The 24,392-nt window shown below is 46.6% G+C and overlaps 1 protein-coding gene across 1 annotated transcript in view; it reads left to right on the forward strand.

The window, feature by feature from the left end:
• Positions 1-479: 479 nt before the first annotated feature.
• LOC147701487 (testicular acid phosphatase homolog) overlaps positions 480-24,392 on the forward strand; it is a 196,600-nt gene continuing 172,687 nt past the window's right edge. Inside the window, exon 1 of the mRNA XM_086928661.1 lies at positions 480-602. Coding sequence (XP_086784787.1) covers positions 498-602 — 105 coding nt within the window. The 5' untranslated portion in view covers positions 480-497. The remainder of the gene's footprint in view (positions 603-24,392) is intronic.

Raw genomic sequence — 24,392 nt, forward strand, 5'->3', positions numbered from 1 at the left:
ACACGCGTGTGATCCAATAATAACACGCAGCCGTGGCCTTCCTTAACACTACAGCGGGTAGGCTTCCACTGCGGGTAAAGGTTATGGGTTAAAATGGTGGCATTTACTACTTGGCGGCCACGTGCGTCATCGAGCCGCAATGTTTTGAAAGTAATTAGACAAAGCGTTTAACTTTCACTTTCTGTAGAAAAAAAAAACACTTTTATCCACCAACAAACAAATCACCGAGAATCTCATCACCCAAACAGATTAGGGAAATGAATGGTTGCGCCAGACGCGCCGAGGAGGTGTTTGTGCCTCGGCGGACACACGCGCGCTCGTGCGCCGGGGCCTCCTCGTGCGGTCGCGCGGCGGGCGAACACAAACACGCCTTTTGTGGCCAGTCAGCAGGATGGGCAGTGCCAGGAGGAGGGTGGGCAAGCAGGGGAGCCCACGGTATAACTATCGTGTGGCGTCTAGTCAGCGAGGAGACCTCCTTCGCCCGTGCCACCGGCACCATGTCCCGGCGCCAGCCTCTCGTGGCCCCCTTCGCAGCTGCCATCCTCTTTCTGGCTGGTGCCCAGCTAGGGGCACAAGCACGGACCCTGCGATTGGTCACTCTGGTGAGTGGTTGGTGGGTGGGTCAGCGATTATTCGGTGATCTGTGGACTTCAGGAGACAGGCGCTTTTTAGTGTATTTTGTCTGATTTATAGAGCGCCTCTTACTGCGAGGAAGCTGCTTCTGTGCGCTAAAAATTGATAACAGTTTAATGTTTGGTTCCTTAGACAGTTGGTCACACTTATCAGAGCGTCAATTTGAGTTATGTAATGTGCAGGGGTTTGCATTCAAGGTTATATGATATTAGAAACTACAAGTCCCAGAATGCAATGTGACTTTGCATCAAAAACAGGTCTGACTCAAGGAGTCACACGTGGCCTGGGGCGCTCAGCAACCTTGAGCACTTCTAGTGGCAACGAGTGAGAGGAAAGGGGCTGCATACAGTAGACGGACCTTGTTGCATGTTGCACATGGGCCGATTTGAAATATGCGGTTTTTGATTTATAGACTTGACAAAATGGCTGCCTGACAGACTCTGTCCAGCCTTATCGACACGAGAGAGGCACCGGCATGTTGGAACCCCCCCCCCCCCATCCTTTCCCTGTATATTAGTCTGTCTCAGTGTGACTCGGTGTTGACATAATTCAGTTGTCCAAACCCTTCAGACATTTTAATTGATTACTTTTAGCTGGTCACATATGATAAAGAGATCGCAGGAATGTGTGTTTTGTAATCCTTGTAGTCACTTGGACTTGCCAGACAGACAAGAATGTTTGTGTTCAGTCTTTACATTTAGCTGGGTGCTCCTTACACCTCAAGTTGGCCTGTGTGAACCAACTGTGAGCCTCATATTGGCATTAGCAGGTCAATACCAAAATTGAGAAAATCAAAACTATGGGCCTTATGCAGAGTTCAGCAGATGAGTTACTCTGTCAAAATGTGGTGAATATCTCGTCCGCCATATTACAAGTGCCATTAGGGTATAATGCACTTGTAGTACGAGGAGTAACCCATCCGCCAAACTCTACAGAAGGCCCAATGTATCTCACACTTCAAAGTGCTATTGGCTAAAAAGCTGTGACTGGCTGACAGTGTCACATGTGGATGGTGCTATGTGGCAGTTCTCAGCAACTAGTTAAGTACAGGGCAGCCAGATACTATGCAGCCTTGGCCAACCCACAAGAAAAGAAAAACGTTTTCTCTGGGATTGGGTTGGAGGATGGATGGGCAAAGCTAACCAAGTGTGGTTTAATGGACTGAGCGCTGAAACTTTTCCGACACTCACCCCCAGTCTCAGATCTGGGTTGAATCCATCATCGCTCTTTGGCTCACTTCACCATCCCAGTCTGACTGGGGGTACGTTTCTGAAAAGTTTCATCGCCCTGCCCATTATCTCTGTGTTTGTTTTGTTCGCCCTTTGTTGGCAGGGTATGCCCAGATATGGGTCCCTTGCTAACTTTGCCACTGGATTTAAGCTAGCCTGGTTGATAAGGGGTGTTACCCCGAAACCGGTCCCAGGATGCTTGTTTCCGGTCCAGGGAAGACCTGGCTTGGCAGTTCGTGCTGGACTGTTCCCATGAAGAACAGGGTCAAGACTGATTTACATATGACTGGGTCTGAACTGGGGTGGCGAAGTGAGCTAAAGAACGATGATAGATTCAACCCAGATCTGTGGCGGGGTGAGTGTCTAAAAACTTTCAGCGCTCCGTCCATCATCTCCTTTTGTTTTCTGTGTTCGCCATAAGTTGGCAGGGTATGCCCAGGCGTGGGTCCCTTGCTCACTTTGCCACTGGATTTAAGCTAGCCTGGTTGATGAGGGGTGTTAATCCTCAATTTGTCGCAGGATTTTTCTTTCAAGTCCCAGGATGACCTGGCTTGGCCGTTAGGGCATGCCTGTTTCCATAAGGAACAGGGTCAATACTTATTTGCATATGGCTTGGTCTGAACTTGGGTGGCAAAGTGAGCTAAAGAACAATGATGGATTTAACCCAGATCTGTGACTGGGGGTGAGTGTCTGAAACGTTTCAGTGCTTGGTCCATCATCTCCTTGTGTTTGCTTTGTTCGCCCTAAGTTGATAAAGTATGCCCAGGTGTGGGCCCCTTGCTCCCTTTGCCACTGGATTCAAACTAGCCTGGCTGATGAGGGGAGTTACCCCAAAACTGGGCCCAGGATGCTTGTTTTTGGTCCAGGAAAGACCTAGCTTGGGAATTCTGGCTGGATTGTTCCCATGAGGAACAGGGTCAAGACTCATTTGCATATGGCTGATACTGAACTGGGGAGGTGAAGGGAGCTAAAGAATGATGATGGATTCAACCCAGATTTGTAACTGGGGGTCAGTGTCTGAAAAGTTTCAGCGTTCCGTCCATCATCACCTTGTGTTTGCTTTGTTCGCCCTTAGTTGTCAGGATATGCCCAGACATGGGTCCTTTGCTCCCTTTGCCACTGGATTCAAGCTAGCTTGGCTGATAAGAGGTGTTACCCTGAAACTGGTCTCAAGATCCTTGTTTCCGTTCCAGGGAAGACCTGGCTTGGCAGTTCGGGATGGATTGTTCCCATGAGGAACAGGGTCAAGACTGATTTGCATATGTCTGGAGGTGAACTGGGGTGCTGAAGTGAGCTAAAGAATGATGAAGGATTCAAAACAGATCTGTGACTGGGGTTGAGTGTCTGAAAAGATGCAGTGCCCCGTCCATCATCTCCTTGTGTTTGCAGTAATTAAAAACTGACCATTGAACGTGTCTCTATGGGACCCTCTATTGTTGTGTTTTTGCAGGTAAATACTGATCAATTTCTTAGGAACAATATCTGAGCAATTACTGTAAACACATTAAGATAATCCATATTGATGAGGTAGCTCTTTGTGTATGTTTCAGAAGTGTGTCTTTAATTTACTTCTCTAGGTGTTTTTGTTTTTTCCAGGATGCTGTTTTTGTGACAGTGACTGGCAGTGGGTCATAAAGGTTTGGATATATATGCAAAGAAAATGGTTCTAGGAGTGTAGAATTGTGAGCGAGTAAGAGTGTGCACAAGTGTAAGACATGCAAAGGGTTCGAGTTCTGTGTGTATGTTGGTGTTACATATGCGCCGAAAGGTTACCATAAGCAATGAGCTTCAAAGGAAAATGGTGCACTCAGTGCACTGTCATGCAACATGTTCCAAGATGGCTCAGAATCTGCAAGGGGCTGCACGGCTCCTCCATCATTTCTGAAGATGCGGTCATCTGGAGCGGTGCTCCATGACCTGCAAGGACTGTCGGGTGGTAAGAGCGGAGCAGGACAGCAGAGCTCTGCACTGGATGAAAGAGGCGACACTTGGGCTCATTCCTCACGTACTCAGTCCACCGCATGTAGGAGAGGAGAGAGGCGGAATACATTGTCCTTTCCAAGATGGTGGTCAGTCCAGATATTGGCTCCTGAGGTTCCCAATCATATATAAAGTAAGCATTAGCAAGTGAAAGGTGCATCGCAAAGCACCGGTTCCTTTTTTTGTCATGTTCATTGCCCACTGCCTCCTGTTTCTGTCCCTGATTTTTGATCCAGGCAACATGAATTCCTTTTGGTCTTGTACTGCATGTCCACGATAATCAAAAATAGAATGGACACTGGTATCTACAAAACCTTTGGTTTGAATTCGAAAACCCTCATAGACATCCTGGTTTTATCGTTGCGGTGTATCTTTTATCCGCCCCCTCAGGAGTCATGGCGTATTCATAGGGTAGTCGAGTAACGTGCTGGATGCCTGCCTCACCCGAGGCTACCTCCGGTACAGATAGAAGTGCTGACGAAAGCTCCGTAGACCCGGCTGGGCCGAGAGAGCTGAAACATGTTGACACATTTTTCAAGACATGCGGTAATCCAGTAACACGATTACCATCATATCGCACTTTCCTTTATCAATAGTGCCTACCCCTCTTTTTTCTAATAAATAAATTCTTAGGTGAGACACTATTTTTATCCCATTTTTATCCTTTTCCATTATCTCTGGACACTTCTACCTGTACCGGAGGTTTGTGGTCAACACAATCTGTATACTTTGTTGAAATTGTAAATGTTTTGATAATTTTGTATATATATGTGTGTGTGTGTGTATAGACACACACATATATATGTTGTTCAATTATTCTATTATATATGTATGTATGTAAAAGTAACTAACACCCAGTTTATTGGTTTACTAACCTCAGAAGGATGGAAGGCAAGAGTTGGCTTTGGCAAGTTTCAAATTGCGCCCTCCAAATGAAAGCGGACAAAAGCCAGCTGAGGCACATAGCACATAGCAGTGTTCAAGTAGGTGTGCACCTGTTGAGCTGCGTTTGCCTACGTACGTATAGCCTCCCCGTGTACCTGTCTCGATCTTGTATGTGTGCACACAGTTCCATGTCACCTGTGTACATGTAGCTCCTTCCTCCTGTAGGTGCTACAACAGATGTCCTTCAACTACATGGAAACACGCCCATATAGTCTGTGTAAACCTATGGTCTTTTTTCATGGCACCCACCTGCACGAGGGCAGAAACATAACCTCTCCGTTTTCCTGAAATATGCTCATCTCACCGGTCTGTAAACAGCCCCCATCACTTTCCAAAACTATGCCTCTTTTTATGCGTGTGTACCGATTTGTCTCAAGCCCATAGTACGCCCTCTACCTCCCCCCAGATCTTAGTATGCTTTTGTGGGCATCCCCACGCCTAGTAAGCCGGTTGTTTCATCATGCCGCGCCAGTCTACGCCCCATCCACCATTCTGCTAGGGCGGTGGGCTGGGGGGCATCTCCACCACTTTTAAGCCATTATACCACATTCCCAACACTCTTAAGCCAATTGACCACATCTGCAACACTCTTTAGCCACTAGGCCACACCTTTTCAACTCCTATGCCATTCTCCATCACTGCCTTTGTTCATCTCGATTGAGGCAGTGGAATCGAAAGAGAAGTCTCCACAATGGTAAGAAGATGAGGCAAGTGGGAAAGTTGGTAGTCTGACTAAAATTCTGCATATTTAACTTTAGCTTTCATTTAACCTCTCTTGTAGTAGAAACGACAGTTTTATAGTCAACGGGATATCTAAAACAGTTTTGTTCCAGAATTAAAACACTTTTTTATGAGATCGAAGCACAACACGAGAGGCTTATCTTAAAGCTGTCTCCTAGGGTACCCCCACAGGAGCACAGGAGACTCCCACCATCAGATAGTGGGGACAGTGTTGGAGTTTTGAAGCCGAGGTCTCCGCGCTATCCTGCTCAGCCAGATGACCCATTCTCACGCTGGCGGCTTCTTCTCTATAGATTCTGTTGATGATGGAGAGCACCTGGGCGTTAGGATTGCTGTAGGATCTCCTTACTGCCTGGTCCAGGATTTGGGATACTTGGGCATCAGTGGTGATCCAGGGCTCCACAGCGCCCCTCTAGTGGGAGCTGTGCTCGCGCACTCGAACTTTAGCTCAAGGGCAATGATGGACATGTTGGTACCAGATAGAATAGAATATAACATAGAGCGACACTAACACTTATTATTGAGATCCAGATGTTCCCTTTAATAAAACAATGCACCGGAAAAATGTCTAAAAGGAGTCAGAAGAGCAAGAGCTTGAGATCTGCAGCAAGACCGGTTTAAAAGCTATAAATAAAATCTGCCTCCGAAAGCAGGGCTAGGATTTGAGACGTCAGATGACGGGTAAAGAAGGTTTTTCCTTTTACCAAAGGGTTAAGGCCTCCACCGAGCCTCAGAAAGGGCTCGGGATTTAGACCCTTTCACGTATGTCCCTGGATCCTCGGCTCCGGCTGTGATAGCCGTATTTTCACAGCCCCTGTGTTGCTCCAAAGACTCTTACTACAACTGCTGTCAGCACCACGGGCAGCGCCAGCCCAGCCCCCTCCATGGTGCTGAACCTGCCGTAATTTAACAATGGCCCCTGACGTCTGCAGCAGCCCTAACCGGCCCAAATGTGTGACGATATTAGACAGTGTCCCAAGAACGAGCGACCTTAACTGATGCTCGGCTGTCAAAGCTCCCGGCACCCATGGATAGGGATAGGGGACACTGGACGGTGTTTTTGTTTCCACTGGGTGTAATTCTGGTACCCCTGGGGCGCTTAAGGTCCAAGGCATCTCACAGACAGCCAAGGAGGCCCATATCTTTTGCTGATTGCCGTACAGATGTCTCAGCCCCTCAGGGTCACCCACTAACCCTCTCACCTCGTGCTCAAGGTTTATGACCCTTTGGAAGCTGGTCATTTGGTTTCACTGTTTGTGATCCATATTCTCTGCCATCTGAGCATCTCTCCTGCCTCTGCAGCCTTTCGGATGGGAAATGGAACCTTGCTGTGTGATGTCAGTCAACTCATCAGCACTAGTTGTTTTTGCGCGAACACAACAAGGGTTCTGGATAGCAGCACCAGCCAACAAAGGTTACAGATGGAAGCTATCAGTAATGCCATCTCATCACAAAGGAAGTGGTCATAGGCCCTATGGCTTAAATCTAGCCTAGAGGCAAGGTCATAGCAAGGGTACAAAATGTCAACGGACAAGAGGTACTTTAAGGATGTTTATTCCAGTTTAAGTAAGGCTATAGCATAGCACCCACCAAGAACTATACTTTCTGCACCTCAGTCTCCATTTGAGCTCAGCAACTGGTGGAACCTCAGCTCATGTGTGTTCCACTGACGTCAACACGCACACCACAGCACATGGACGTCATCACAGCAGGGCAGCACTGAGGAACACATGCAAAAGGACATACCACGCAGCTCAGTTGAGGAGGGAGGCTGATGCAAATGAGAGAAAGTTCAAAATATATATATATTTTTTGCAGCTTCATATAGCGCAAACTCAAACCGGAGGCACTGGAGCGCTTTACATGAGTATCAGTTACATTAGCAAACCAGAGGCATTAGAGCTCTTTACATAAGTATCAGTTACATTAGCAAAACCAAAGGGGATGATGGACGGAGTGTTGAACATTGCAAGCACTCACCCCCAGTCAACTGATCTGGGTTTAATCCATCATCATTCTTTAGCTTACTCCGCCACCTCAGTTCAGACATGGCAATATGCAAATCAGTCTGACCTTCTGCCTCATGGGAACAGTCCAGCCTGAACTGCCAATTCATGTCTTTCCTGGACCGGAAACAAGCATTCTGGGACCAGTTTCTGGCAATTGCTTCAATGTCTTGGACCGAGTTCATGCAATATAAAACTACACAAAAAAATACTATCCATTTGGGAATATGGGCTGCTTTTTTGGGAGTGCCCAGACATAACTGTGATCCCAATCCGAGTCTGTCCCCATTCACACCTACCCTAAATCGCATCAGTCAGACATCACTTTTCCGACTCCACCTCCTCACGTGTACCGTCCATTTCAAACATGCTGCATTTGCAAACCTTCCTCTCATCTTTCTCCCAGGCTTTCCTCTGACACTCCTTCCTGTCTATCATAAACCCAATGGTCTCACGAATAATCCCCTCACAAGCTCCATTACACAGATTAATTTATCGCAAACGTAAATGTCTTATACAGCCCCCCTCACATAATGTGAAGACCCCATCTATTATTCGAAGCCCCCCCAAGCACCCCAAAAAGGTGTCTGATGGACACCTGTCTGATTGAGGCACTCAGCTGCTCCTATCTGACACTTCCTCTCCCCTGTCTGTTCCAAAGGTATCTCCAAAACAGCAGGCGGAGAGTAGCAATGATCTGAAAAGTAGGGAATGTCAAATGGCTATAATAATAATAATAATCCACATTTGTAAAGCGCAAACAATCACCCGTGAGGGTCTCTAGGCGCTGGGGGCCGTCGGGAAGATTAAGCAAGCTATTGCCCAGAGTCACATGGTGCTGGGCTAATCTGTCACCGGCCCCGGGGATCGAACCGTGATCCCCAGATTCCGGAGTCAGTCGTCCAGTCCACGTTTTGCTGAGGCTCGAGGCTCGAGACTGCTGTGGGTGTTGGCGCGAGAGGCTATGGATCGGTGACGGCTCCCGGTTCCAGGCTGTCCTGCCGCTGCCGCCGTGTGCAATTCCCCCCCTGTGGCGTGTGGTGTGCGACCCCTCTGCAGCCGCACCGAAAACCAAAAGCCACACAAAGCTGCCGAAAAGCCGCCAAAGACACCCCCAGCAAGTGAGCCTAACCAGGACCCTTGAGGGGGAGTCTGCCATAGTGACTGGAGCTGCGAGTCTTCCCAGCGGGACTGTTAAAAGCGGGGCAACAGCCTGCCAAATAGCGGGGGGAAGCGGGGAAAAAGTCAGCTCCCAACGGCTCACATTGCCTGCAAGTCTCTACAGCGGCGAGACACCAGTAGCAGTAAGAGTGGCAACGGCAGGAGTTGCATGAGCCGCATGAGATACCTCCGAAGTTAGCAACCAGGAGTTTGCTACCACATCCGCTGCAAGCTTTCCTCGGCGGTAGGAGCTGCGTGTGATATCCCTACAGCGGCAGACAAGCGGGTTGGCAAGTAGTACAAGCAGCGACCCTATCCTGCTCAAGACAAGTTACCAACCCAAAATTTACACAAAATTTTCATTCCTAAAGGATGCCGGGCTGGTACTCTGTATAAATAGCAGTAAAGTAACTAACCTCTCCGATCCACTCCCACCTCTATATGCACATCAAATGGAACACCAGTTGGCACAACAGCAGCAGCAATGGCAGCAGCAGGGGCCAGACTGTAGAGGCTTATCAGTCACCGGCAAAAGCTATGGTAGTGGAGATGCGAGCCCTAAAGAGGGAAAAGTCGCACCGGCCAAAATCAAGGAGGCAAAGACCCAGGGAATCGAGAAAAACGATCACCCGGGATACGATGTCCTGAGTCATCTGGAGATAGCCCTCCCTATAAACATCGCAATAGACAGTGAGTGCAAGCATAACACGCCCGTACAGGCGGTGAGCCACAGAACAACAACTGCAGAGGGTGGAAAAGGAGGTATGGAGGAAAAAAAGGGGGAAATGACCAATACTGCATCCCCTATAACTATAACTGCACCCCTTATAAGGACGTCAAGGATGGATCCTTGGACAAAATGTTCCCACAGCTATTAGGAGGAGATGTGGAAGCTGCCGGAAACCAGAAGCTCAGTATAGCTTCTCATGGTCCCTTACGGTGACCAGATACGCCATCAAAGGCCAAAACAGAAGATAACCGCAACGATTACCCTCTCACCTTGGGTACCTTTGGGCCAGACTCACCGGAGAGACTTGGGTCACGTAATCACAAGGAGGCGTGCACAGCTAATATGAGCACGGCTAACATGAGCAAAGGAGATAGTGAAGACTCCTATAACATAACAAAAAATACCGAAGTCGGGAAAACACCGTCAGAACAAGATGAGTGCGCTCAACTGAGCCGGGAAAAATCTAATACCCAATATGGTCTCGTCTCTGTCGCAGCTCCACCTGACTGCAACACGAATCGGGCACCAACAGGATTATTAATGTCTCACGGAACTGAACCAGAGTAATCATATCTTACTCCTGAAGAATGGGAGGAATTAGTCGCGTCTTATCCTACTGCCACTGGAAGTGAGCCAAAAAGAAGAAATAACAGCTCTCCAAAACCCAACATCGAAAAAAATAAAATACAAAACAAAGACGATGTTTGGTGCACTCTATTGCACACAATGCAAATGTCTGTGAACGCACTGCAGTATCAATCAGACCAGATGGACCTCCAGTTGTCAGTCCTCAACTCACTCTCCATTTTTGTCGCTGGCATAGACGACAAGTTGGCAGACCTTAACAACCTGATCATGAGGGCACAGTCAGAGACAAAATTCGCCCAGGCTAGCTGCACCTGTGTAACAATTGTGGACAAGCTAGCAACATTACCATCAGCACTGGATAACCTCCCTGCCAACATTAGGAAAGCAGTGCCAGCTCAATCAGTGCCAGGTGTGGCCCACACCAGCATCAGTGGCCAACAAACAACAAAGCTAAGAAAAGTCCAAGGTCCCAATGCACAGGCTAAGCTAATTGCAAATGCGGCCCAGATATCAGATGGGAGGCAGGCTCCAGAGGAGGGGGACTTACCCATACCAGGGCTAAACAACAGTGCACTAGCCTAAGGAACATCAGCAGCCCTGACGAGTAAGACCACTCAGTCCAGTAAATCCCTGGAAAAATAGGAACCAACTGAAGGTGCACAACTATCATCCAAACAGCGGAGAAAACTAAGGACAAAGGGGCGAAACCAAAAACCCATGCAGGCACTGCCACACAGCAAGGATGGAATATACAGTCCCCGGGATGAACGAACGGATGATCAACTAGTCTATTCATGTAGGGAGGAAGTAGATACGGTCCCCGGTCGGGAAGAGGAAAAGAGTCCAATACAGGAAAAAGCACTGGAAATCACTGTGCATAAAATTGCCAATGAATCAACTACTGATGGACTGGAAAAGAAACCGCGGACCAAAAGCAGGAGCTCAATAGGGGAACCGCCGATAAGTACAATAAAGGACTGGGCACTCATTAAGGCAATACAAGGTTAATCAACATTATCAACCAATGGGCCGTTGGAGCCAGTAGGGGAAAAACAGACTCACAAAGAAGCACTTGCAGGGAGGGGGAGACAATTAAAACAACAGTGCCAAGTATGGAGAAAGCTTCAGCAAACAACAGCCAGCTATTCGGACTGACTATACGAGCGCGGGGGCCATCACCATCAACAGAGATCTCCACATTGCCAGAGAACACCCTGGACCCACAAACAGGGCACTCTGGCCCAACAACAACAATCATATTTTACCCAGAGTACATTTCAAAGGGACGGGTTGATATACTAAATAGGGGCAACATCTTGCGTTTACTAAGGCCCATCAACACCTTAAAGAACATAAAAACCACTGACCTGGAGTCAGTTGAGTTTAAAGAATCTCCTGATCGCCTAGGCACAGAGTTAACAAAAACAGTCTGGGCTACACCAGACCTAGCTGAGAGAATCCTAAAGGAACAAAATAGGTTCAACGATTGGGGCAATAAACTCCAGCCACTTGAAAAACCAAGGTATCCTGACCCCATGTTGGCCGAACCAAAGTGCCAAGAAGAAAACTCTGACTCTGGACAACCGAGCCCACAAATATTTTCAGTACTGTGAGGGGCGCGCAGCAACAGCACAGAGCACAGGGGGAACACATTGCACTTAGGGCATATGTGGACAGAAGCAGACCACACCGGAGTGGAGCATGGTTACCAGGACAATAAACATCAAAACGGAAAGACCGTGACATTCTAAGCAGCATGCACCCCCACTCAAGAACTCATTGAAAATCTGTTCCTGGAACATCAGTGGGCTGGGAGACAAGATCTCGGACCTGGAACTGCAATCTTACCTGCAAAAATTTGATATAATTTCGCTCCAAGAAACATGGAGCGAAGCACAGACGGCACTGCATGGCTTCAACATGCTCTACCTACCGGCAATTAGAAACGCTAAATTCGGCCACATAAAGGGAGGTTTAGCGACATACAGCTCCATAAGCAGCATTTACGCAGCAGAACCCTTACCATACAACCTAGTGCCACCAAATGAAATGTAAGTAACTCAAATTACTCTACAGGGGAAGACAAGTAAAGCATCAAACAAATCAGAATGGGTTTGGGTCTCAGGGATAAATTTTTAATGACCACTCAGCACTACATTCCCCGAAAGTAACTAGACACAATACAAAAAATAGTGGAGGGTCAAGAGGTATGGAATTCACAAGAGACGACTATGTGATGGAAGTAGTGATACTAGTTCACTAGACCGGGTACATCATTCATAGTTATTGAAAAATACCCATCAGTAGCTCTTCCTGGGCGCCCTTTTCATCATGTGGGTTCCTTCTAACCATGAAGGATAGGAAAAGAGTTTAGTCATAAATGACAACATGGGAAACAGTGATGTTATATCTGGGTCGCAGGGGGCTACTGAAAAGCAGTGCGAGGAAAAGTGAAATAGTGCAAAGGTGCAAAGTAGTGATATTTAAAATTAGATGGCTCTGAGGAAAGTACTTATTTATTGGAGACCACAGAGTCTCTAAGACTTAAAAAGAGCGAAATTGGTAGTTTTAACTAATAGCTACCAACAGGTTGGTCGACATGTTTCAGCAGGAATTACGGATCACACTGGTATCCACTGCATTCTTCAGGACCTGTGTCGCTACTGCTAATATTGTGTAAAGAAAATATGAAAAAAGGAAAAGGTATCACCTGGGTATTAGTGAAGGATCATTCTCCCAGCTGTGAAGTCCGAAGGAGAACAAACATAGTCGAAAACAAGGGAAAAACATATAGTTAGTATATCTACGGTATCCAAAACAATTACATGGTATACCATATCTGAAAAGAGAATTTATAAAGCAATCCTCTTGGTAGTGTTTTAGTTACTACATATAACTACAATACCTACATATGATATGTAGTAGAACTTCCATTTACCATATTGTGCAGGAGAGTACTGCCTCACCTCACCTGGCAAACAGCTCAGGTAATTGAAGCACCGCTCTAGTGGAAAGAGAGAGACATACAAAGACACGTCAGCGAGCAGCTGACTTCACACTTAATCACAACTTGTACTGGTGGTAATAGTAGGTCAAAAAAGCCAAAAAGCCCAAGCTTGGGCTATGGCCGCAGTTGAACAAATGGCAAGGAACAGACCCTTAATGGCCTGGAAAATGTGTTTAATGGCGATTAGGACAATGCAAAGAACAAGCATATCAGTTCCCAAAAAAATGATGAGGTAAGAGGTTCGCCTGCGCCTCATTTTATAATTTCTCATGCATATATCGCTGAGTCATTAAAGAACTGCCACTAGTAGACATCGTGACAGAATCCCTGCTTGTGAGGCTGTATTTTAATTTCAGCTTGAACACTCTAGCAATTGTATTAAAGCACTTTCCGTTATCTAGTCAAAGTGTAAGCACATAAATACATAAATGCTTTTCAAGCACTGCTCGCGTGTGGGTTTAGAACAGCAGCCCAACGCGAGAGAGCAAACAGATAAATAATGCCCAAAAACGATGTAAAGCTCTAGTGCGCTTTAAATCAGATGTCTATAGCCGCACTGTGGGTTTGGATTACACACAGGCAGCAGCGCTTTTCAAGCTCTGCTCGCGTGTGGGTTATGAACAGCAGCCTAACGCGAGAGAGCAACCAGATAAATAATGCCCATAAACGATGTAAAGCTCTAGTGCGCCTTAAGTCAGATGTCTATAGCCGCGCTATGGGTTTGAATTACACAAAGGAAGCAGCGCTCAACTGATAATACAGAGCTCTGGTCCGCAGTGAGTTAATTAGCTCTTACCGCGCTGTGGACTTAAACTCTACAGGGGCAGCAGCGCTCAATGGATAGACAGCGCGCACACTGGTGGCGAGCGCGCACAAAGGCATCCTGCTAGCAAGGATTGCTGACAGACAGGCAAGCAGAGCGTGTCTCTCACCTGTCCGTCGGTACTTCCAGCGTCCCTCTGGCTGTAAGGGGAGGTAACGCGCGGAGTCAAACACTGTAGTTTTACTTCCTCAACTGGGCGTGTCAAGAGTCATCACATGACTACCAAGGATTCTGGGATATGTAGTCCGGTTGAGAGGATGGACGCTCTCAAGGAGATTAGAGGTTATGAAAGCTCACATCTTTATTAATTTCTTTATTGCTACTCAAACAACGGAAAACTAGACATGTATATATATGTTTAAAGCATGGGTATCAAATAGAAGGGTTTTATTGGAAGTCCTATTATTTGCCAAAGCTCAGGTAAAGCGCACTGGCAGATCTACATGTTATCATGGCTTCCAATATTACAGGTCTGTATTTATTAGAAATAAGCCAAGCCATACCGCACCAAATAGTGGAACGGTAAAAATAAAAATAAAAATAAAAATGACGGTCCACTGAAATATTTTAGGCAAGTGAGTACTTGTTGGTTAAGCCGAGGTGCTCCAATATCTGTTAGATATTAGTTAACGATGGCAACGGGGTATTTATGCTCGACATTGGCGTCGAAAACACATGAGGCTCCACCGTCAGAAAAAGTGGAAGATTAAAATGAATCCTAGGTTGGACCTCACAGTAAGGGGCGAGATCTGGAGAAAAGCAACCGTAGCCTGTTGACCGGTCAGAATCAGTGCCAAACCCCCTACAAGTGTTGAGATGACTAGAGAGCACACCAATGCGCTGGAGGAGTGCATCTCACAGGGACATCCACGGGATGTCATCATTCAACCCGTCCTTATCTGTGTTGAGAGTGTACACCCATTTTTGTTCTTTTTTGAACAGATACTTGCTGATGTCTGTCACATGGTTGGGTATCAGGGGCTGTTCTAGAATGGTCCGTCGAAATTCATCAGGGCCATGTCCCACCTCCAAAAAGTGATTAATCATTTTGGTGGACTGTTTGCGACAGCGGATGGTACTCCTATGCTCGGAAATGCGCGTCTTGACCTGCCTGGTCGTCATACCCACGTATTTGTATTCGCAGGGGCAGACTATCAAATAAATGACATTGAGGCTGTTACAATTGGTGAAGCGCCTTTGTTCCCATAGACGCCCGCCTCCAATGTCAATAGTGGTAGATTTGGCAGTCTGGGGGCAAGCAGCGCAATTCCCACATGGATGGTGGCCTGTCACAGCTGGCATACCCCAAAGTGTGCCCACTGCCCTCGGAGTCGCTGCTTTTGGTCTAGTGTGGACAAGTTGGTCTTTAAGGTTCCTACCTCTTTTGAAGGCAAATAGAGGCGGGGGCAGATTATCATTACCCGTGTTCAAGATACCCCAATGTTTCCTAATGATCTTCTGGATCTGATTGGAACGGGTGCCAAACGTGTTGACACAGGTGATCCGAGATTCTTTGGCTTTTGGAAATGTGGGCTCCAGAAGGCTTTCACGGTTGTTATAGAACGCCCTCTTTTTTGACCGTCGTATTAGTTGTTTAGGGTACTTTTTCTCAAGTAGGTTGTTCTCTAGTATTTTGGCATGATGAAAGAAGCCCTCCTTGGTGGAGCAGTTCCTCTGAATTCTCAGGAATTGCCCATAGGGCAAATTGTCCCTTAGAGCTTTCGGATGGCAGCTTTCGTAGCTCAACAGGGAGTTCCTTGCCATTGGTTTCCGAAAGAGCTCAGATTGTAGACCAGTCGGAGTTACATTAATCTTGAGGTCTAAGAAGGCCAGATGTGTATTGCTGTGCTCAACAGTGAAACGGAGGAATGCATTCCTGCTATTCAACCAATTGTGGAAAGTAAGTAGCTCGTCCACAGTCCCTCGCCACACCACAAGGACGTCATCTATGTAACGTTTCCAAAGGCGGAGCGAGGCGAGAAAGGGGTTAGTATCGGTGAGGATGGTTTCTTCTTCAAACCGATGGACGTAAAGGTTTGCCAGGCTCGGGGCAAAAACGCTGCCCATGCTGGTCCCAGAGACCTGTAGGTACATGGAGTCCTCGAACTGGAAATAATTCTCCGTCATCTCAAGATTCGCCAAAGTCATAATAAAAGAGACCGGAGTGATGGAGTCTAGATCATGTGCTCTTAGTAGGGTCTCGATCACATCAAGAGTCTCTCTTTGTGGGATTGACGTATAGAGAGATTCTACGTCGAAGGATACCAGGAGATCTATGTTGGCATCAAACTCGACGTCAGGTAAAATCTTCAGGACATCCTTGGTGTCTTGTAGATATGTGGGTATCTTGTGCACCATAGGTCTCAAAAAGTGGTCTACAAAAGTTGAGAGGGGTTCGAGAAGAGACCCAATGCCAGATATTATTGGGCGTCCAGGGGGTGGCCGCTGTGGTTTGTGCACTTTGGGAAGCACGTAGAAGTAAGGGACAATGGGGTGTGCCAATTGTAAATACAATGCCTCCTTAGATGTTATCCATCCCTCAGATAGAGCCTCTTCAACGTGTTGTTTGATGGCCAATGATAGTCTCTCTGTAGGGTCCTCAGTGAGTTTCCGGTATGACTTCACATCACTGAGTTGCCGAATGCATTCTTCGCGGTATGTAGTAGTATCTAAGACAACTATGGCACCGCCCTTGTCGGCAGGTTTGATCACTACCGAGGGGTCCTCTGCTAGTTTTTTCAAAGCTAGCCGTTCCCTTTTAGGGAAATTGATGAATGGCTTGCTGGTTTGTTGTAATAGATTCGTGATATCGCTATCCACCGCCTCCTCAAAGGCCAAGACCTTCGCTGGCAATCCGGTAGTCGGTGGATTAAAGGAAGAGGGTCGTTTCAGACCAGTATTCTGGTCACACAGTGTAAGATCACTAACACCTTCATTCTCTTTTGCAAAAAGGAAGTGCAAGCGGATTTTCCTGAAAAATTTCCCCATCTCAATGTTGGTCTGGAACGGGTCACCCATGTTCGTAGCCACAAATCCCAAACCTCTATTGAGCATTTTCAATTCCATCTCTGAGAGTGTTCTGGAACTCAGGTTAATCACGAGGTCGTCCCTGATGTTGACGCTGTTGTTTGGTCCTGAGGTATCTGTTTGCCACTCCGTAAGCCCATCGACTGGGGCGCAAAGTTCCACTGTACTTGGTTCTGCTGTTGGCCTCTCCTCCGCCCCCTCTGTCTTCCCCTGCCCTGTCCTAAAAAAGCCGGGGAGTTAAAGTCAGGGTAGAATTGATGAGGACCGAAGGGCATCATCTGTTGAGGGAAAGGGGCCCCCTGGGACCATGGGTTAGGTTGCCACCATGGTGGAAACTGAGGTTGGACATAATTCTGACCAGGACCTCTCCAGTTCCTACGGTTGCCTCTCCCTCTGCCTTTGTTATTGGTATTACTACCTAGGCTAGATGAGTCTGAATCGCTAGACCCATCGCCAGAGCTGGAAGTACCATACGTCGACCCTCCTTTATGACCCTTGTTGTTATAGGTTGGAGGGACAAAAGTGTCACTTGTGTATGGGTAAATCTTTTCAGTTGCAAATTTTTCAATGTCTTTTTTGCATTTCTCTAGTTTCTTGAACAGGATCGAATCTCTGAATTCTTTATTGGCTTTATTATTTTCATCTAGATTTTTCGTGAAAATTTTGCTCGAGAGTGTAGTTCTGATCTGACCCTCAAGTAGCTGAATCTCGACCAAGATCTTATCAGCCGCCTTTTTAGCTGTTTTTATTATGAGCACCAACCAGTCGCGGGTGCATTTCCACGCGATTAGGTACCAATTATTCAAGAATTCTTTATCGTCCAAGAAAAGTCTAGGGACATTGGTTACAATTAGTCCACTAGGAGCGCAATTGCCGCATAGATATTCAGCCATTAGTAGACCATGGACGCAAATCCGTGATTGGCTTTTTTTAATAGTGAGAATTTTTGCCCAACCTTCGTCAGTGCTCACTGGGGGGACAGGTATATTGTCCAGAATGCTAGGATTATCGTCCAGGATAGATTGAACCTCTGCTTCATCGAAGGAAAGGCCAAGGTTAGTTGCCATATTGATATAATGACCATACAAACACACACAGAACAAAGAAGTGAAGGTACGTATAGTCCCTATCTGTCAGTCTACCACATGGGGGATGAAAAAACAATAGACCCGCGGCCTTAGCCGCACAAAAGCATCAAACAAATCAGAATGGGTTTGGGTCTCAGGGATACATTTTTAATGACCACTCAGCACTACATTCCCCGAAAGTAACTAGACACAATACAAAAAATAGTGGAGGGTCAAGAGGTATGGAATTCACAAGAGACGACTATGTGATGGAAGTAGTGATACTAGTTCACTAGACCGGGTACATCATTCATAGTTATTGAAAAATACCCATCAGTAGCTCTTCCTGGGCGCCCTTTTCATCATGTGGGTTCCTTCTAACCATGAAGGATAGGAAAAGAGTTTAGTCATAAATGACAACATGGGAAACAGTGATGTTATATCTGGGTCGCAGGGGGCTACTGAAAAGCAGTGCGAGGAAAAGTGAAATAGTGCAAAGGTGCAAAGTAGTGATATTTAAAATTAGATGGCTCTGAGGAAAGTACTTATTTATTGGAGACCACAGAGTCTCTAAGACTTAAAAAGAGCGAAATTGGTAGTTTTAACTAATAGCTACCAACAGGTTGGTCGACATGTTTCAGCAGGAATTACGGATCACACTGGTATCCACTGCATTCTTCAGGACCTGTGTCGCTACTGCTAATATTGTGTAAAGAAAATATGAAAAAAGGAAAAGGTATCACCTGGGTATTAGTGAAGGATCATTCTCCCAGCTGTGAAGTCCGAAGGAGAACAAACATAGTCGAAAACAAGGGAAAAACATATAGTTAGTATATCTACGGTATCCAAAACAATTACATGGTATACCATATCTGAAAAGAGAATTTATAAAGCAATCCTCTTGGTAGTGTTTTAGTTACTACATATAACTACAATACCTACATATGATATGTAGTAGAACTCCCACTTACCATATTGTGCAGGAGAGTACTGCCTCACCTCACCTGGCAAACAGCTCAGGTAATTGAAGCACCGCTCTAGTGGAAAGAGAGAGACATACAAAGACACGTTAGCGAGCAGCTGACTTCACACTTAATCACAACTTGTACTGGTGGTAATAGTAGGTCAAAAAAGCCAAAAAGCCCAAGCTTGGGCTTTGGCCGCAGTTGAACAAATGGCAAGGAACAGACCCTTAATGGCCTGGAAAATTTGTTTAATGGCGATTAGGACAATGCAAAGAACAAGCATATCAGTTCCCAAAAAAATGATGAGGTAAGAGGTTCGCCTGCGCCTCATTTTATAATTTCTCATGCATATATCGCTGAGTCATTAAAGAACTGCCACTAGTAGACATCGTGACAGAATCCCTGCTTGTGAGGCTGTATTTTAATTTCAGCTTGAACACTCTAGCAATTGTATTAAAGCACTTTCCGTTATCTAGTCAAAGTGTAAGCACATAAATACATAAATGCTTTTCAAGCACTGCTCGCGTGTGGGTTTAGAACAGCAGCCCAACGCGAGAGAGCAAACAGATAAATAATGCCCAAAAACGATGTAAAGCTCTAGTGCGCTTTAAATCAGATGTCTATAGCCGCACTGTGGGTTTGGATTACACACAGGCAGCAGCGCTTTTCAAGCTCTGCTCGCGTGTGGGTTATGAACAGCAGCCTAACGCGAGAGAGCAACCAGATAAATAATGCCCATAAACGATGTAAAGCTCTAGTGCGCCTTAAGTCAGATGTCTATAGCCGCGCTATGGGTTTGAATTACACAAAGGAAGCAGCGCTCAACTGATAATACAGAGCTCTGGTCCGCAGTGAGTTAATTAGCTCTTACCGCGCTGTGGACTTAAACTCTACAGGGGCAGCAGCGCTCAATGGATAGACAGCGCGCACACTGGTGGCGAGCGCGCACAAAGGCATCCTGCTAGCAAGGATTGCTGACAGACAGGCAAGCAGAGCGTGTCTCTCACCTGTCCGTCGGTACTTCCAGCGTCCCTCTGGCTGTAAGGGGAGGTAACGCGCGGAGTCAAACACTGTAGTTTTACTTCCTCAACTGGGCGTGTCAAGAGTCATCACATGACTACCAAGGATTCTGGGATATGTAGTCCGGTTGAGAGGATGGACGCTCTCAAGGAGATTAGAGGTTATGAAAGCTCACATCTTTATTAATTTCTTTATTGCTACTCAAACAACGGAAAACTAGACATGTATATATATGTTTAAAGCATGGGTATCAAATAGAAGGGTTTTATTGGAAGTCCTATTATTTGCCAAAGCTCAGGTAAAGCGCACTGGCAGATCTACATGTTATCATGGCTTCCAATATTACAGGTCTGTATTTATTAGAAATAAGCCAAGCCATACCGCACCAAATAGTGGAACGGTAAAAATAAAAATAAAAATGACGGTCCACTGAAATATTTTAGGCAAGTGAGTACTTGTTGGTTAAGCCGAGGTGCTCCAATATCTGTTAGATATTAGTTAACGATGGCAACGGGGTATTTATGCTCGACATTGGCGTCAAAAACACATGAGGCTCCACCGTCAGAAAAAGTGGAAGATTAAAATGAATCCTAGGTTGGACCTCACAGTAAGGTGCGAGATCTGGAGAAAAGCAACCGTAGCCTGTTGACCGGTCAGAATCAGTGCCAAACCCCCTACAAGTGTTGAGATGACTAGAGAGCACACCAATGCGCTGGAGGAGTGCATCTCACAGGGACATCCACGGGATGTCATCATTCAACCCGTCCTTATCTGTGTTGAGAGTGTACACCCATTTTTGTTCTTTTTTGAACAGATACTTGCTGATGTCTGTCACATGGTTGGGTATCAGGGGCTGTTCTAGAATGGTCCATCGAAATTCATCAGGGCCATGTCCCACCTCCAAAAAGTGATTAATCATTTTGGTGGACTGTTTGCGACAGCGGATGGTACTCCTATGCTCGGAAATGCGCGTCTTGACCTGCCTGGTCGTCATACCCACGTATTTGTATTCGCAGGGGCAGACTATCAAATAAATGACATTGAGGCTGTTACAATTGGTGAAGCGCCTTTGTTCCCATAGACGCCCGCCTCCAATGTCAATAGTGGTAGATTTGGCAGTCTGGGGGCAAGCGGCGCAATTCCCACATGGATGGTGGCCTGTCACAGCTGGCATACCCCAAAGTGTGCCCACTGCCCTCGGAGTCGCTGCTTTTGGTCTAGTGTGGACAAGTTGGTCTTTAAGGTTCCTACCTCTTTTGAAGGCAAATAGAGGCGGGGGCAGATTATCATTACCCGTGTTCAAGATACCCCAATGTTTCCTAATGATCTTCTGGATCTGATTGGAACGGGTGCCTAACGTGTTGACACAGGTGATCCGAGATTCTTTGGCTTTTGGAAATGTGGGCTCCAGAAGGCTTTCACGGTTGTTATAGAACGCCCTCTTTTTTGACCGTCGTATTAGTTGTTTAGGGTACTTTTTCTCAAGTAGGTTGTTCTCTAGTATTTTGGCATGATGAAAGAAGCCCTCCTTGGTGGAGCAGTTCCTCTGAATTCTCAGGAATTGCCCATAGGGCAAATTGTCCCTTAGAGCTTTCGGATGGCAGCTTTCGTAGCTCAACAGGGAGTTCCTTGCCATTGGTTTCCGAAAGAGCTCAGATTGTAGACCAGTCGGAGTTACATTAATCTTGAGGTCTAAGAAGGCCAGATGTGTATTGCTGTGCTCAACAGTGAAACGGAGGAATGCATTCCTGCTATTCAACCAATTGTGGAAAGTAAGTAGCTCGTCCACAGTCCCTCGCCACACCACAAGGACGTCATCTATGTAACGTTTCCAAAGGCGGAGCGAGGCGAGAAAGGGGTTAGTATCGGTGAGGATGGTTTCTTCTTCAAACCGATGGACGTAAAGGTTTGCCAGGCTCGGGGCAAAAACGCTGCCCATGCTGGTCCCAGAGACCTGTAGGTACATGGAGTCCTCGAACTGGAAATAATTCTCCGTCATCGCAAGATTCGCCAAAGTCATAATAAAAGAGACCGGAGTGATGGAGTCTAGATCATGTGCTCTTAGTAGGGTCTCGATCACATCAAGAGTCTCTCTTTGTGGGATTGACGTATAGAGAGATTCTACGTCGAAGGATACCAGGAGATCTATGTTGGCATCAAACTCGACGTCAGGTAAAATCTTCAGGACATCCTTGGTGTCTTGTAGATATGTGGGCATCTTGTGCACCATAGGTCTCAAAAAGTGGTCTACAAAAGTTGAGAGGGGTTCGAGAAGAGACCCAATGCCAGATATTATTGGGCGTCCAGGGGGTGGCCGCTGTGGTTTGTGCACTTTGGGAAGCACGTAGAAGTAAGGGACAATGGGGTGTGCCAATTGTAAATACAATGCCTCCTTAGATGTTATCCATCCCTCAGATAGAGCCTCTTCAACGTGTTGTTTGATGGCCAATGATAGTCTCTCTGTAGGGTCCTCAGTGAGTTTCCGGTATGACTTCACATCACTGAGTTGCCGAATGCATTCTTCGCGGTATGTAGTAGTATCTAAGACAACTATGGCACCGCCCTTGTCGGCAGGTTTGATCACTACCGAGGGGTCCTCTGCTAGTTTTTTCAAAGCTAGCCGTTCCCTTTTAGGGAAATTGATGAATGGCTTGCTGGTTTGTTGTAATAGATTCGTGATATCGCTATCCACCGCCTCCTCAAAGGCCAAGACCTTCGCTGGCAATCCGGTAGTCGGTGGATTAAAGGAAGAGGGTCGTTTCAGACCAGTATTCTGGTCACACAGTGTAAGATCACTAACACCTTCATTCTCTTTTGCAAAAAGGAAGTGCAAGCGGATTTTCCTGAAAAATTTCCCCATCTCAATGTTGGTCTGGAACGGGTCACCCATGTTCGTAGCCACAAATCCCAAACCTCTATTGAGCATTTTCAATTCCATCTCTGAGAGTGTTCTGGAACTCAGGTTAATCACGAGGTCGTCCCTGATGTTGACGCTGTTGTTTGGTCCTGAGGTATCTGTTTGCCACTCCGTAAGCCCATCGACTGGGGCGCCAAGTTCCACTGTACTTGGTTCTGCTGTTGGCCTCTCCTCCGCCCCCTCTGTCTCCCCCTGCCCTGTCCTAAAAAAGCCGGGGAGTTAAAGTCAGGGTAGAATTGATGAGGACCGAAGGGCATCATCTGTTGAGGGAAAGGGGCCCCCTGGGACCATGGGTTAGGTTGCCACCATGGTGGAAACTGAGGTTGGACATAATTCTGACCAGGACCTCTCCAGTTCCTACGGTTGCCTCTCCCTCTGCCTTTGTTATTGGTATTACTACCTAGGCTAGATGAGTCTGAATCGCTAGACCCATCGCCAGAGCTGGAAGTACCATACGTTGACCCTCCTTTATGACCCTTGTTGTTATAGGTTGGAGGGACAAAAGTGTCACTTGTGTATGGGTAAATCTTTTCAGTTGCAAATTTTTCAATGTCTGAAGATTTTACCTGACGTCGAGTTTGATGCCAACATAGATCTCCTGGTATCCTTCGACGTAGAATCTCTCTATACGTCAATCCCACAAAGAGAGACTCTTGATGTGATCGAGACCCTACTAAGAGCACATGATCTAGACTCCATCACTCCGGTCTCTTTTATTATGACTTTGGCGAATCTTGCGATGACGGAGAATTATTTCCAGTTCGAGGACTCCATGTACCTACAGGTCTCTGGGACCAGCATGGGCAGCGTTTTTGCCCCGAGCCTGGCAAACCTTTACGTCCATCGGTTTGAAGAAGAAACCATCCTCACCGATACTAACCCCTTTCTCGCCTCGCTCCGCCTTTGGAAACGTTACATAGATGACGTCCTTGTGGTGTGGCGAGGGACTGTGGACGAGCTACTTACTTTCCACAATTGGTTGAATAGCAGGAATGCATTCCTCCGTTTCACTGTTGAGCACAGCAATACACATCTGGCCTTCTTAGACCTCAAGATTAATGTAACTCCGACTGGTCTACAATCTGAGCTCTTTCGGAAACCAATGGCAAGGAACTCCCTGTTGAGCTACGAAAGCTGCCATCCGAAAGCTCTAAGGGACAATTTGCCCTATGGGCAATTCCTGAGAATTCAGAGGAACTGCTCCACCAAGGAGGGCTTCTTTCATCATGCCAAAATACTAGAGAACAACCTACTTGAGAAAAAGTACCCTAAACAACTAATACGACGGTCAAAAAAGAGGGCGTTCTATAACAACCGTGAAAGCCTTTTGGAGCCCACATTTCCAAAAGCCAAAGAATCTCGGATCACCTGTGTCAACACGTTTGGCACCCGTTCCAATCAGATCCAGAAGATCATTAGGAAACATTGGGGTATCTTGAACACGGGTAATGATAATCTGCCCCCGCCTCTATTTGCCTTCAAAAGAGGTAGGAACCTTAAAGACCAACTTGTCCACACTAGACCAAAAGCAGCGACTCCGAGGGCAGTGGGCA

This window comes from Lissotriton vulgaris, chromosome 7, assembly GCF_964263255.1.
Source record: "Lissotriton vulgaris chromosome 7, aLisVul1.2, whole genome shotgun sequence".
NCBI classification, from domain to species: Eukaryota; Metazoa; Chordata; class Amphibia; order Caudata; family Salamandridae; genus Lissotriton; species Lissotriton vulgaris.